At 41.5% G+C, this 15,472-nt stretch overlaps 1 protein-coding gene across 1 annotated transcript in view; it reads left to right on the forward strand.

Annotated features, from left to right (window-relative positions):
• LOC132779027 (vasoactive intestinal polypeptide receptor-like) overlaps nucleotides 1-15,472 on the forward strand; it is a 142,136-nt gene that overhangs the window by 112,145 nt on the left and 14,519 nt on the right. Inside the window, exons 7-8 of the mRNA XM_060782673.2 lie at nucleotides 10,849-11,002; nucleotides 12,531-12,591. Coding sequence (XP_060638656.2) covers nucleotides 10,849-11,002; nucleotides 12,531-12,591 — 215 coding nt within the window. The remainder of the gene's footprint in view (nucleotides 1-10,848; nucleotides 11,003-12,530; nucleotides 12,592-15,472) is intronic.

Below are 15,472 nucleotides of genomic sequence, written 5' to 3' on the forward strand. Positions count from 1 at the left end.
ATTATTTGGAGAAACTTGGACCAAGATAAGTAAGTTGTTTGTGCAGTTGTGGAAGGCTATGGAGTTGCATTAGTCCACCATGAGAGCTTAGGGAGACACGCATATCCCAACTGCATCCGTTCCCCCTAAAAGATCTTGACCCCAAATCCACTCTATAGAAGGGCTGGGCAAATTTGGACCCTCCAGGTGTTTTGGACTTCAACTCCCACAATTCCTAACAGCCTACCGGCTGTTAGGAATTGTGGGAGTTGAAGTCCAAAACACCTGGAGGGCCCAAGTTTGCCCATGCCTGCTCTAAAGGTTGCAAGGATTGTTTTGTTTTGGAGCTTTCCTAAGCCTAAATTGTCTGGTTCCTTTATAACTTTCCCTTCAACTCCTATCAGGCATTGACACTGCAGAATTGATGGAGTTTGACACCACTTTAACTGCTACGGTTCAAAGTTATGGAATGCTAGTATGGTGGTTTCAGGGTTTGCCCAAACCCCTGAGACTAGGGTTCGATTCCCTGTTTGGCCATGGAAACCCAGATAATAACGGCAGATAAGGTAGAAGGTACTAGGAAAAGAGGAAGACAGCATTGCAGGTGGAGAGATAGTCAACTCAGTCATTGCCCTGAATTGGAAAGATCTGAGCAGGACTGTTGAGGAGAGGTTATCTTGGAAATCTCTCATTCATGGAGATGCCATAAGTCAAAGCCAAACTTGTTCCCCTACCACATCATTAATTCCATGTGAACAGCTTATCTTCACATTAATCCCACCTAGAGGAAATCTTTGGCTACTGCAAGATGTAATGTGTTGCCCATCAGGTCTTTTGGGTGAGATATATAAAAATGTGGAATATTCTAAAAGGGCTTGTTCTTGTGACTTGGTTTCTATTGAAACACTTCACCATTCTTTATTTGAGTGCCCTAAATATGATAATAGGTAAAAATAAAGGTTTTCCCCTGACATTAAGTTCAGTCATGTCCGACTCTGGGGTGTGGTGCTCATCTCCATTTATAAACCAAAGAGCTGGCGTTGATCATAGACACCTCCAAGGTCATGTGGCCAGCATGATTGCATGGAGCATTTTTACCTTCCCACCTCAGTGGTACCTATTGATCTACTCACATTTGCATGTTTTTGAACTGCTAGGTTGGCAGAAACTGGGGCTAACAATGGAAGCTCATGCCGCTCCCTGGATTCGAACCTGCGACCTTTTGGGCAACAAGCTCAAGAGCTCAGTGGGCCACCGGGGGCCCCAAATATGATAATATACTGATGCAATACAGAAATTCCATTTTTTACAGAGTGTTCTCAATGGCAAGGGAGTTAGAAAATTCCATACCTTCTGAGCAACTCATGCATTCTTTTGTGAGGCTGTTGCAAATTGTATCTTTGAGATTAGTAACTCTTAATGAGTCCCCAGCGGATGGCACAGTGGGTTAAACTGCTGAGCTACTGAACTGAAATGTTGGTGGTTCGAATCCAAAGAGCAGGATGAGCTCCTGCTGTTGGGCCCAGCATCTTCCAACCTAGCAATTCAGAAACATGCAAATGTTGGTAGATCAATAAGTGCCGCTTCTGTGGGAAGGTAACGACGCTCCATGCAGTCATGCTTGCCATATGACTTTGGAGGTGTCTACAGACAACGCCGGCTCTTCAGCTTAGAAATGGAGATGAGCACCAACCTCCAGAGTTGGACACGGCTAGACTAAATGTCAGGGGAAACCTTTACCTTAATTATGCTTTTGTTGTTTATGCCTGTGCTGTGATTTTGTTGTCATATCCCAATAAAGGCTGTGTGTGTGAAGTCAAAGCCCATTCTGATGGTGATCCCAGAATGGATAAATGATGTCTACATTGGGTTTGTGATGTAAATCAAGCCAGGACAAGTTTATTAAAATAGTTTACAAAACATAACTATATTTTCCCCAAGGGTCCATCTACACTGTAGAATTGGAGTTTGATGCTACTTTAACTGCTTTTGCTGGTTGCAATGGAATAATGAGAATTATAGTTTTACAAGTTGTGCAGGTACAGCTGTACCAGAAGCTCCCAATTTATTTGCTTTGTATCAAGAGTTTGTTTACAGCCCAAGGCTTGGGATTTTGCAGAAGGGTGGCTTCTTGTTAAAGTTTGCAGTTACAGGGCAGGTCATCTGTCAATTATCATTAGGTTCCCTAGTCATGCCGCCTTTTGGGGCTTTGGAAGGGAAGTGAGCCATTTTGTTAGTTAGTCTCAGCCAGGTTAGCTTTTGTACAGGATGTGTGTAACTTCCCCTGTACAAAGGCTTCAAGCTTTAATGATTTCCAGGGTTACAGAAATCCCAACAGAAACAGAAGAAAAAAGCAATCCAGGGGAGAACAGCTTTAAGAGACTCCTAAGGAACTCCAGGGAAGCATTCCCTCAGCTTTGGGAATTTCCAGGAAACAGCCCTAAAGACAAAAGAACTCCAGCTGGAGAATATCCACTGCCTTGCTAATAGGTCCACTCGGCGTCCGAGAAGCAGTTCGGCCCGGTAGCGGAGCCCAGACCAGCCTGGGAGAAGTTAAAAAAGGGGAATTTTCCTTTAAAGAAAACGTTATTGAAGATAGTGCCTGTCCCCTGCGGACAAGATTGAGAGAACCAATACTTTATCAAGAAAGCATTGAAGTTCCTGTTTGATTTCATTAATAAAAGACTTTGTTGTACTTCTATAGCCATCTGAAGATTCTTTTGTAGTTGAAACCTCTGAGAACTTCTCCTTAGGCCCTGGCTTCTCCTTAGGCCCTGGCTTCCCGCTGGGCAAAGGTTACACATCCTATTTTTAAAAGTCAACTAACTACAGGCCCAGCGGCGACAGAACACAAGTTCTTTAGCTATTTCTGCCCAGAAATGGTACTGCCCCACCAAACTACACATCCTAGGATTCCATATCATAGAGGGGTCAAACTTCATTAATTCCACAATGTAAATGTCCTCTTGAGTAAGGATGTTCAACTTCTTAAATGATACTTAATTAAGAAGCTGATCTAGAATGCTGGAAATGTTGATCTAGAACTTCGGAAAATGACAGCGGATAAATGTGTACAGTAAATGCATTATGGAGTGAGACTGGTGTTCTTTCCCTGACATCTGCTCAAAAATCTCTACAGATCTAGGACAGATTCTATTTGGATTTTGACAAATCCACATGTTTGTGCGTTGTGTGTAGCCTGCCTATAAGCCAAAATAAGCTTTAAATGTCTTGACATTTCTATCATGTCAAAGGGAATTATTGAGGTCAGAGAAAAGTCAAGGATGCATCTGAATGGGGAGAGAAAGCTTTTAGGAGCATGGCATAGAGATAGTTGGGTGCAGGAAAGCTGGATTTGCCTTCTTTTTGAGAACCCAGCATGAATCCAATGTTCATAAATAACATTCTGGTCACCTGAATAGTCCTGGGGTTCATCCATAAAGCCCTCTGTCATAGACACGCTGCTCCAAATTTCAAATTCATCCCTTTGCATTTCACTACAGATTTCTTTGTTACCATGTTTAATGTGGCGTAAATTGAGCATTGCCCATTGGGGAGAGTCATTGCCATGACATTTAGACAACCCGACTGGATGACAATGGGGAAATAGAACAACGTTCGGGTCCCAAAGAGAGGAAAATCAAAGAGAGACCAAATAACGATCTCCCCCGCTCACATTTCCCCAAAATACCTTCGGCACATGAAGTTCTACTTGAAGTTCAAAAGCCCAAGGCTGACCAACTGTTTTCATCAGACGCATGGAGACAAACTCAAGTCATGCATGAAAAGTCAGTCCTCGCATTTTGAAAACGATGCAAACTCTTAGATAAGCGATGCAAATTGTGTGAAGATAGAAGAGAGTGATGAGTGCAAAGCTTGGTAAAGTTATATTTTGGACTTCAACTTCCCATGTTTCCAGCCGAATGTTGAGAGATGTCATTCTAAAAAGAAACCTTACTAATCTTTGGCAGTAGCATATCCAACACTTGAATAGATCTAGGAAATTGCTATTATTTCTACAAAAGATGCGATCTGATGGATTCTGGAAGTTGTGGTCTGGAGAATTATAATAACATTGCCAAGTGCTCCAGAGATATACCTTCAGTTATCTGAAGGACTGTCACAGAAATGATGGACCATATTTGGTTTCTGTTGCTCCAGAAGGCATAACCAGAACCAATGGATGGATTTTACAGGAAGGCAATTTACAGGTCAATGTTAGGAGATCAACAGTGCACAACTATAGTGTGATGACTCCATTTTAACTGCCATGGTGATGTGCTATGGACATTTGAGATAGAGTATTTCAAACTGTAAGCCAAAAAGGTATTGTGTATCACCAAAGTCCAAACCCTAGGATTCCATACAATGTTGTGGCCATTGAAGTGGAATTATAGTGCTAGAATTGTGTGAGATGAAAGGGCCCATTGAAATTTATGGGAGGTATTGGGTAATGGGTAGGAGTTATTTAAATGAAGGGTGCATCTGAAAGAGATGCTAAAGTTGCATCATGTACAGAAGGAGATGTGCTAAGATGTCCTACCCAGCCCTTGAGACATCTGAGAAAGAGAAGGAGGAGAAAAATGAAGAGGAGAAAAAATAGGGGAAAATAGGAGGAGGGACAGACTTGCCAGTTGAAAAGACTCAACAGATAACTGAAAACCAGTCTGACTATTCAACCGAGCAGTTCAGATGGAGTGTATGTAGTATGTATTTTCATCACACAAGACCGATAAAGCACAATTACAGCAGGATAAAACTTCTTTCCATTGGGATTACTGCCCAACACCTTTTCTTTCCGGTAATCTCATCTCATTTGGGTCATCTCTTGTCATTGATGGGAGGATTCCATCAATGAATCCATCACTCTTCCATGCGCAATAATGTCCTTCCGCTGCAGATCTGATATTGCAAAGTGAAGGAAATTCAAAGCTGCATGACTGTGGAAGACCGGTCATGGGAATTCCCATCAGTAAGGTGCTAACATTGCACAATTTCAGCAAAATGTGAAAGTGATCATTCCAACAATGATACGTTTCTGCTTGCTTGAACAACACAGTTGCAATGAGTCAACTTGCTAGTGTGATAGTCCAAAGTCTCCTGTTGAGTAATGGCAACCCCATGAATTTTTCACAGGATAGTCTTAGGCAGGAAATTCTCAAAGGTGGTATTTTCCAATTCCTTCCTCTGACATACAGCCAACGGCATCTGGAATTTGTTGGCAAGTACTAATGGGCCCGACCCTCTTAACTTCCAAGATAAAATGGGATCTGGTACCTTTAGGTATTTCGAAGGAAAGGGAGGCAACAATTAAGACCTGGGAAGAATAAAATGGAAGGAAGCTGTTATTAAATTTAGCCTGGCATCCAGGCGTTGGCTTGCAAAAGCCAAGAGAACACCAGCTTTTTGTTGAATGCAACACCTTTCCTGGCTCTCAGCTCTTGGCGTAGCTTCCATGATTGTGACAGATTTACAACTCTTGGATTACTGAATGACTCAACTATGGATAGCCTCTGTATTTCTGCCGCATTTTTCATCATGTTCTTGACCTTGGACTGAATGATACACGCTTAATCTCTTTCAATTGACAATGTGCCTTTCCTATAGAGAAACACATCTTCTTCTGATCACCAACTTCGAATATTGCAACTGAATTAAAGCAGGACGTGAGACTAGATGACCTCTGAGCCCTCACATGCTGTGACTCCCAATTCGGAGCTCAAACGTGCCCTTCTGCAAATATGCCAGGCTATAATTAATCATGCGGGGGAGGACAAGAAAGCCACGAGCAACGATGGCAAGGAAAGGACACCAGAAAGAATTGGCTATACAAATCCACTCTGTTCCAAACAGGCGGTAATGTCACAAGCTCCATTGCGCCAGCCCAGAAGCATGTCTTTCCTCAAATGCCCTCGCATCGTCCTGCTGCTTCTGTGCCATCTGACAAGCCTGGTTGACTTGGCACAAGAGAGCTAAGAGCCAAACTACCAGCTGTGAGTCTCTCGGTTTGATTCTGGTCAAACTTCCAGCTCCAAACTTGAAGCTCACCTTCTGTTGGCACCTTCTGCTTTCTGATCAAAAGAAAGAATAGTCAGATATTGTTCTTGGAATGGAAAGCTAGTTAGAGGTTTTCTTCCCATTACAGAATCTTAGAATGGCGCACTGGGAAAACCCAAATTGCAGGCAGAAAAATAAGCTTATAATCCTCAACAGGAGGGACGTTTTTAGGCATGCAGTCATGCCGGCCACATGACCTTGGAGGTATCTACGGACAACGCTGGCTCTTCGGCTTAGAAATGGAGATGAACACCACACCCCAGAGTCAGACATGACTGGACTTAATGTCAGGGGACTACCTTTACCTTTACCTATATTATCAGATGTTAGTAGCTTGAACCTTTGTAAAACTACACTCAGACCTACCTATTTGCAGGTCTAACTTTTGCAGATGTGATTATTCCGTTTTGATTAATATGGCCTCTTTAAGAATCTCTAGGTCTCCCAGTACAACCTTGGAGGACCTTCTGGCAAAAGTCAACCATAAAGTCACATGAGAGGATCTAGAAATTGATACGGGTAAACACATCTCTAGGAATCTCTCAGTGCTCCCGCATAATATAGTGGTCAACGTCTGCTGGAAAGTGAGGTCCTCCAGGACAATACCATGGAAACTGACCATAAAGTCACACTGGAGGACCTACAGATCCTAGAGACGTGGACAGACAACCCTCTTACGGACAAACACAAAATTGTCTGGTTCCTGGTGGGTTATTCTATTGTACTTGTGTGTTGACATTCAGCTGAGTGAGTGAACCATGGTCAGAATTAATACATTTCCAACCAAAAGTGGGAGAAGGTCCAAGAAACTAGTTAGAGGTTTTCTTCCCATTACAGAAGAGATGTCTATCTTAGGATGATGCACTGGGAAAACCCAAATTGCAGACAGATAATAAGCTTATTATCCTCAACAGGAGGGACATTTGTAGGACAAAATACATTATCATATGGTAATGCATTGATCGGAATGCATTAACCACAACTTGCAATATCCGAAGTCACCAATTAACTTATCACCCCTCCAAAGCCCTCCATTGTTTTCACTTTCACGTGAATACTTAGTAAGCTGGTTTCCCCCTAAATCAGTGTTTCCCAACCTTCCTAATACCGCAACCCCTTAATACAGTTCCTCATGTTGTGATGACCCCCAATCATAACATTATTTTCATTGCTACTTCATAACTGTAATTTTTCTACTGTTATGAATCTAAATATCTGATGTGCAGGATGTATTTTTATTCACTGGACAAAATTTGGCACAAAATCCCCAATACGCTGAAATTTGAATACTGGAGGGGTTGTGGGGGTGGGGGAGGATTGACTTTGTCATTTGGGAGTTGTAGTTGCTGGGATTTATAGTTCACCTACAATTATTTTTGTTGCTACTTCACAACTGTACTTTTGCTACTGTTGTGAATCTTCATGTAAATCTCTGATATGCAAGATGTATTTTCATTCACTGGACCAAATTTGGCACAAATACCCAATATGCCCAAATTTGAATACTGTTGGGGTGGGAGGAGTTGTCATTTGGGAGTTGTACTTGCTGGGATTTATCGTTCACCTACAATCAAAGAGCTTTCTGAATTCCACCAGTGATGGACTTGATCCAAACTTGGCACACAGAACTCCCATGACCAACAGAAAATACTGGAAGAGTTTGGTAGGCATTGACCTTGAGTTTTGGAATTGTAGTCCACCTAAATCCAGAGAGTACTGTGGACTCAAACAATAATGGATCTGGACCAGACTTGGCATGAATACGCAATATGCCCAAATGTATACACTGGTGAAGTTTAGGGAAAATAGATCTTTACATTTGGGAGTTGTAATTGTTGGATTTATAGTTCACCTACAATCAAAGAGTATTCTGGACCCCACCAACGATGGAATTGAACCAAACTTGGCACACAGAACTCCCATGACCGACAGAAAATACTGGAATAGTCCATATACCCAAATGTGAACAGTGGTGGAGTTTGGGGAAAATATTGACATTTTGGAGTTGTAGTTGCTGGGATTTATAGTTCACCTACAATCAAAGAGCATTCTGATTCACTCCAATGATAGAATAGGGCCAAAATTCCCCTACAGGACCCTAATGATTTACAGAAAATATTATGTTTTCTGGTGGTCTTTGGTGACCCTTGACACCTCCTCACGACCCCCCCGGGGGTCCCAACCCCCACTGCCCTAAATCCTCTCCAATCATTTGCACCTTTGTTTGCTGAGTAGGATTTACACAGTTGCCATTTGTGAGAACCAGTGTGACATAGTAGCTTGCATGTTAGACTAGTGAATTGAGTTTTGGGCTACAAGCCTGGAAATCAAAGTTCAAATCCCCACTGAGCCATGAAAATCCACTGGGTGACCCTGGGCAAGTCATATTCTCTCAACTCCATAAAACCCTGTGATAGATTCCCCTTTAGGTCACCCCAAATGTTTCCCGAAAGCACACAACCATCCCCATAGATTTCCCACAGTTGGTTTTTGGAAGGCTTCCCAGCCTCCTCTCTCCTCCATCCAACTCTAGCTTTGTTGCCTCCACTCAATGCTGTGCCTGGCAGCAAGATTTGCCTTGCGCCATCTGCATCTCAAATTATCCTTGACTTTTGCAAGAAAAACATAGTGTCTTCTTTCTTTCCTGAAGCCATTCTTTCTTTACATCTGTTGACAACGATGACAGGTATTTCCAGAGCTGGGTTAGGGCTGTGCATTCCCAAGGCGCCTCCTTCGTCTTATGATAATTGTCAATGCATTTCTTGAGGAATGAGAACTTTATGCATTGCATATAGAGATGGAAATAATACTTTAAAAATCCCTCAATTCTAATAATTGAAGAAAGTGTGGAGTTTTTTTTTTTTTTGGTTTTTTTTTGGAGGAAACACTAAGATAGAGAATCTTTTATGGATGAGAACCTTTGCAATTCAGGAATTATGTGACAAAAAATCATTTGTGGTTTCTGTGTACAGAAAATTGCATTTTTTTACTCCAAAATTGCTACTCCAGGCATAGAAAATGGCATTATTGCTACAAAAAGTGCATTGTTTCCTGGGCAGAATACTATATGATAGAGATGTTGCTTATGCTAAACACTGAAAACAGAGGACTTTAGATTTCCTCACAGTGAAAAGAAAAATGCCAGAAATTGCTTCTTGTTTCTCTTGAGAATGAAATTAGCAAAGAATTAGATTTTGATTTGTCTGTAACTGGGTGGAGACAACATTTTGTTCTCTTTAAGGCCTGAACTACACTGTAAATGAAATAAGAAGTATGGAACCTAGCCATATTTCTCTCTCTCTCTCTCTCTCTCTCTCTCTCTTTTTACTACATAAGTGCATCTAGAATTAATGCAGTTTCATACCACTTTAACTATCATGACTCAATGTGATGGCATCCTTGGAGTTGTAATTTGGTGAAGATCCAGCACTCTTTGGCTACAATTTCTAGGATTGCACAACTTTGAGCCCCTGCAGTTAAAGCGATGTCTAACTACATTCAGTCTTTTGTGTAGATGCACTTATGTATTCAATGTGCTGGTTATGATCCATAAAGCCCTCTATGACTTGGGTCCAGGATATCTGAAGGGCTGTTTGATGGACTGATTTTATTGCATATTTATTTATTTATTTACTCCATTTATATACCACTTTTCTCAGCCCTCGAGTGACTCAAAGCGGTTTACAGTAGCAAAATTCAATGCTTGGACATCATAAAACAGATTAAAACAATTAAAAACCATAGCATCAATATACAAACATTACAAAGTGAATACTACATAACTCATGGCATCTCTTAGTTAAAATCTTAGTTAAAATCAAGACCCAATCTTGTCATCCAGTCGTTTCATGTTCCAGTATTTGTTACACTTCCTTTTCGAATGCCTGCTCAAATAACCAGGTCTTAAACTTTCTACAAAATGCTAACAGAAAAGGGGCTGATCTAATATCTCTGAGAAGGGCATTCCATAGCCGAGGGGCCACCACTGAGAAGGCCCTGTCTCTCGTCCTCACCAAACATATTTGTGACGCAGGCGGGATCGAGAGCAGGGCCTCCCCAGATGATATTAACGTCCTAGCTGGTTCATAGGAGGAGATACGTTCGGACAGGTAAGTTGGGCCAGAACCGTTTAGGGCTTTATAGGCATATCTCCTTGAGATCCTTTGTTATAGAGGAGTATAGGAATATTTACCTTTAAAAAATATGTTTGCATTTAATGTTGTCATATAGCTTTTGCTATGTTCCTTATGTAGCATCATATTTTTCATTGTTTCTCTTTCATTTACTTATTTTATCCACATATGCTGCCAACTTTGGTTATTTATGCTCAGGTCTGTGCTCTTTAAAGATTTCAGCAGGGATCCCATCAGGTCCGCTGGCTTTGTTATTGTGTGTTGTCTAGAGAAATGTGAAGATGGATGCCATGGACATTCTTTTAAATTATAGAATTAACCAAGCTATTTATTTATTTATTTACGACATTTATATGCCGCTCTTCTCATCCCGAAGGGGATCCAGAGCGGCTTACAAGACATATATACATACAATATATTATATTATTAGCATAGTACAATATCAGTTTTAAATATTGCAGCTCTGGTTAATTGAGATATGCTACTGTATATGTTGTTCAAGAATATTTTTTTTAAGTCCGTGTAGTTCAGATTTCAAGGTTTCCTCTGGAAGGTTTTCACTCCTTCTTTGAAATCCCTTTATTGAGAATATATCAGAAGAGAGAAAAATACATAATTTACAAATACAAAACCATCTTATCCAGCTCCGTTTCTTAGCAAAACTTTGTTTGACTTGCAGATTGGGTGCAAGGCAGCGATGGTTTTCTTCCAATATGGCATCATGGCCAACTTCTTTTGGCTCCTGGTCGAAGGCTTGTATCTCCATACGCTTTTGGTGGTTTCCTTCTTTTCAGAGAAGAAGTACTTTTGGTGGTACATCCTGATTGGATGGGGTAAGTCTTCTCTTTCTGGCTTTCTTCTTCTTCTTCACATCTGTAGGTTGAACTTTTGTGTAATTGATTATTTGCAGATTTGATTATTATGCTCTCCTTAGAAATCTCTTAGGGTACATCTGCACTGAAGGATGAGTGCAGGTTGAGCCCAATTTAACTGCTATAGCTCAGTGCAATGAAGTCATGGGAGTTTGGTGAGGTGTCAACACTCTTTGACAGAAAAAGCCCAAGATTGTGCATGTAAACCAAGTAATAAAACAAGTTTTCAAAGGAAATGCATAGGTATATTCCAGGGATGGCCAAAACTAATTTCTCCTTCAGCTCTGTATAGATATGACTTCTGATACCACTCAAAAATTATAGAGAGAGAGAGAGAAGAGAGAGAAGAATTTCAGTTAACCAGAACCCATAGGGATTAGTAGATGTCAGACAGTTTCTGGTGGCTTGAGAGTTAATATTTAAAAAAAAAATAGGTCTATCTAATACCATGCCCCATACTATACCATACATTTTGTATTGGGTTGATATTAAGATTGAAAAATTGCAATTAAAAACAAACTAAGCCAAATAAAAGACAAACTTAATGCAACACAGTTTTACTGCATTATAAAAGCAGCTCTATGGATGCAACATGCGGTTTTTGTTCAATGGCGTTAAAATTGATTTTCTTTCAATATTTATTCAAAGTATGACTTCTCTGATTTTTGTTGGTGGTTGTTTCAGAGTTCAAGTTGCATGAGTACTGGTTAACTGAGACATACTACTGTATATGTTGTTCAAGATTTTTTAAGTCCACGTAATTCATAGTATCATGGAATCATAGAATCAAAGAATTGGAAAAGACCTCATGGGCCATCCAGTCCAACCCCCTGCCAAGAAGCAGGATATTTGCATTCAAAGCACCTGACAGATGGCCATCCAGCCTCTGTTTAAAAGCTTCCAAAGAAGGAGCCTCCACCACACTCCGGGGCAGAGAGTTCCACTGCTGAACAGCTCCCACAGTCAGGAAGTTCTTCCTAATGTTCAGATGGAATCTCCTTTCTTGTAGTTTGAAGCCATTGTTCCGCATCCTAGTCTCCAGGAAAGCAGAAAACAAGCTTGCTCCCTCCTCCCTGTGGCTTCCTCTCGTGTATTTAAACATGGCTATCATGTCTCCTCTCAGCCTTCTCTTCTCAGACTTCAAGGTTTTCTCTGGAAGGTTTTCACTCCCTCTTTGAAAGCCCTTCATTGAGAAGAGATCAGAAGAGAGAAAAATACATAGCAGCATATTTGTGCATTAATTAATACCTGATGCACATTACTTGTCATTGTTGTGGGAAAAGACATCCTAAAACTCCCAGGATCCCATAGCATTGAGCCATGGCTATTAGAGTGAGGCTAAGCTGCATTCATTCCATAACATAGATGCAGCTTTGGCTTTGCTCATTGCTTTTGACAAGGGCTGTTAATCTGATTTGAACACTCATTTTGCAGCATATCATACCTGAAACCAAGTCAGTTCATGAGATATTTCATCCTTTTTTGACAGGGGCCCCAACACTGTTCACTTCCGCCTGGACCGCCACTAAGATCCATGAGGGCGATGTTGGGTAAGTGAGCAAATGTTTCCTAACCTCATGACAGGTTTCAGATTATTTCAGATTGTGTAGGACCAGTGTAAGAATTTCCGAGTCTTCAGCCGAGGGTGAGGAATGCTGGGGCTTGCTGTCCAACAATATATAGGGTATTGTCGAAGGCTTTCATGGCTGGAATCACTGGGTTGTTGTAGGTTTTATCGGGCTATATGGCCATGTTCTAGAGGCATTCTCTCCTGACGTTTCACCTGCATCTATGGCAAGCATCCTCAGAGGTAGTGAGGTGACTACCTCTGAGGATGGTTGCCATAGATGCAGGCGAAACATCAGGAGAGAATGCCTCTAGACCATGGCCATATAGCCCGAAAAAACCTACAACAACCCAATATATAGGGTATGTTGCAAGTAGGACTTAACTTGTCCTAGTTTCTAAGAGACCGCACAAATTCTGAGGATGCCTGCCATAGATGTGGGTGACACATCAGGAGAGAATGCCCAGAAAACTCACAGCAACCCAACTTATAGGGCAGTGGTTCTCAACCTAGGGGTCCCCAGATGTTTTGACCTTCAACTCCCAGAAATCCTAACAGCTGGTAAACTGGCTGGGATTTCTGGCTGGGATTTCTGGGAGTTGTCGACCAAAACACCTGGGGACGCACAGGTTGAGAACCACTGATATAGGGGGATGCACAGTTTTCATGAAGGCCATGAAAAAGCCACATGTACAGAACAATCCCTTATAACATTTGGTGTTCTGTATCTAGAGAGAATATTTCATAAAAATGGTTATTTGGATATGATTATTTGGTTCTTAGAGTCCCAAACATTTAAAGCAGTGGTTCTCAATCTTCCTAACGCCGCGACCCCTTTATATAGTTCCTCATGTTGTGATGACCCCCAACCCTAAAATTATTTTCGTTGCTACTTCATAACTGGAATTTTGCTACTGTTATGAATCGTCATGTAAATATCTGATAGGCAGGATGTATTTTCATTCTCTGAACCTTGAGAGTTGTAGTTGCTGGGATTTATAGTTCACCTACAATCAAAGAACATTCTGAACTCCACCAGAGATGGAATTGACCCAAACTTGGCACACAGAACGCCCATGACCAGCAAAATATAATGAAAGGGTTAGGTGAGCATTGGCCTTGAGTTTGGGAGTTGTAGTTCACCTATCTCCAGAAAGCACAATGATAGATCTGGACTAAACTTGGCATGAATACTGAATATGCCCAAAGATGAACACTGTGGGGAGTTTGGGGAAAATATACCTTGACCTTTGGGAGTTGTAATTGCTGGGATTTCTAGTTCACCTACAATCAGAGACCATTCTGAACCCCACCAATGATAGAATTGGGCCAGACTTCCCACACAGAACTCCCATGACCAGCAGAAAATACTGCGTATCCTGATGGTCTTTGGTGACCCCTCCAAAACCCCATCGCGACCCCCTCAGGGGTCCCGACCCCCAGGTTGAGAAACACTGATTTAAAGGATGGGAGTTTGGGAATCACCAGTGAAGAGGTTTTAGCATCATATACAGCTCCAAAAACTGGGGTTTGAATTCCTTCTTGCCCATGAAACCCACTGAGTAACGTTGGACACATCAACTCTTTCAGCATCAGAGGAACCAAAGTCAAACCCTTCCTGAACCGATCTTAAAATAAAGCCCTGTGATACTGTTGCTTTAGGATTGGCGTAAGTCAAAAACAATGTGAAGGCACACACAAAATAGTTTTGAGTGCCAGAGTGGCATATGTTCTTATGTTCTGGATGCTCAACATTGGCACCATCTTCTGGGACATCCAAAGCATAGTAACATATCTAGATGCTTCTTGGTCATCCCTTCTATACCCCTTGTTGTCTATTGTAGTTCAAAAGGTGGGTTTGGAGTTGACAAGAAAGGTGTTGTACTTGCAACGGATTACACAGGTTCACTATACAGTATATCCTGAAATCCAAGACCTTGGCCACAATCTTCTGTTCCATATCAAAACTCAACAATACAGCATAAAGTGGTGACATGCAAATCAATATAAATCAGCATTTGGACAATGCTGTCTTCCTCTGCTATCATTTAGTAAGTCCACATCCATTACTCGAGAAATAACAAAAAGGATAGAACTATGTCACAAAAGAGGTGATTTTGTCCCTTGTAAGGTTAGGACCATAATGTAATTGAATTTCCTTATGTAACACGATTTCTGTTCATAGAATCATGGAATCCTAGAGTTGGAAGAGACCTCATGGGCCATCCAGTCCAACCCCATTCTGCCAAGAAGCAGGAATATTGCATTCAAATCACCCCTGACAGATGGCTATCCAGCCTCTGTTTAAAAGCTTCTAAAGAAGGAGCCTCCACCACACTCCAGGGCAGAGAGTTCCACTGCTGAATGGCTCTCACGGTCAGGAAGTTCTTCCTAATGTTCAGATGGAATCTCCTTGGATTTAGTCTTGGATTTGAGGATATGCTATATAGTGAAACTGTATAGTGAAACTGTAGTTTGAAGCCATTGTTCTGCTACCCCTCTATTCCGCTTTGTTTAGATCACACCTGGAATATTGTGTCCAATTCTGGGCACCACAATTCAAGAGAGATATTGACAAGCTGGAATGTGTACAAAGGAGGGCGACTAAAATGATCAAAGGTCTGGAGAACAAGCCCTATGAGGAGCGGCTTAAGGAGCTGGGCATGTTTAGCCTGAAGAAGAGAAGGCTGAGAGGAGATATGATAGCCATGTATAAATATGTGAGAGGAAGCCACAGGGAGGAGGGAGCAAGCTTGTTTTCTGCTTCCTTGGAGACTAGGACGCGGAACAATGGCTTCAAACTACAAGAGAGGAGAGTGAGGAAGAACTTCCTGACTATGAGAGCCGTTCAGGAGTGGAACTCT

The sequence above is a fragment of the Anolis sagrei genome, chromosome 6 (assembly GCF_037176765.1).
Source record: "Anolis sagrei isolate rAnoSag1 chromosome 6, rAnoSag1.mat, whole genome shotgun sequence".
In the NCBI taxonomy this organism is placed as follows: Eukaryota; Metazoa; Chordata; class Lepidosauria; order Squamata; family Dactyloidae; genus Anolis; species Anolis sagrei.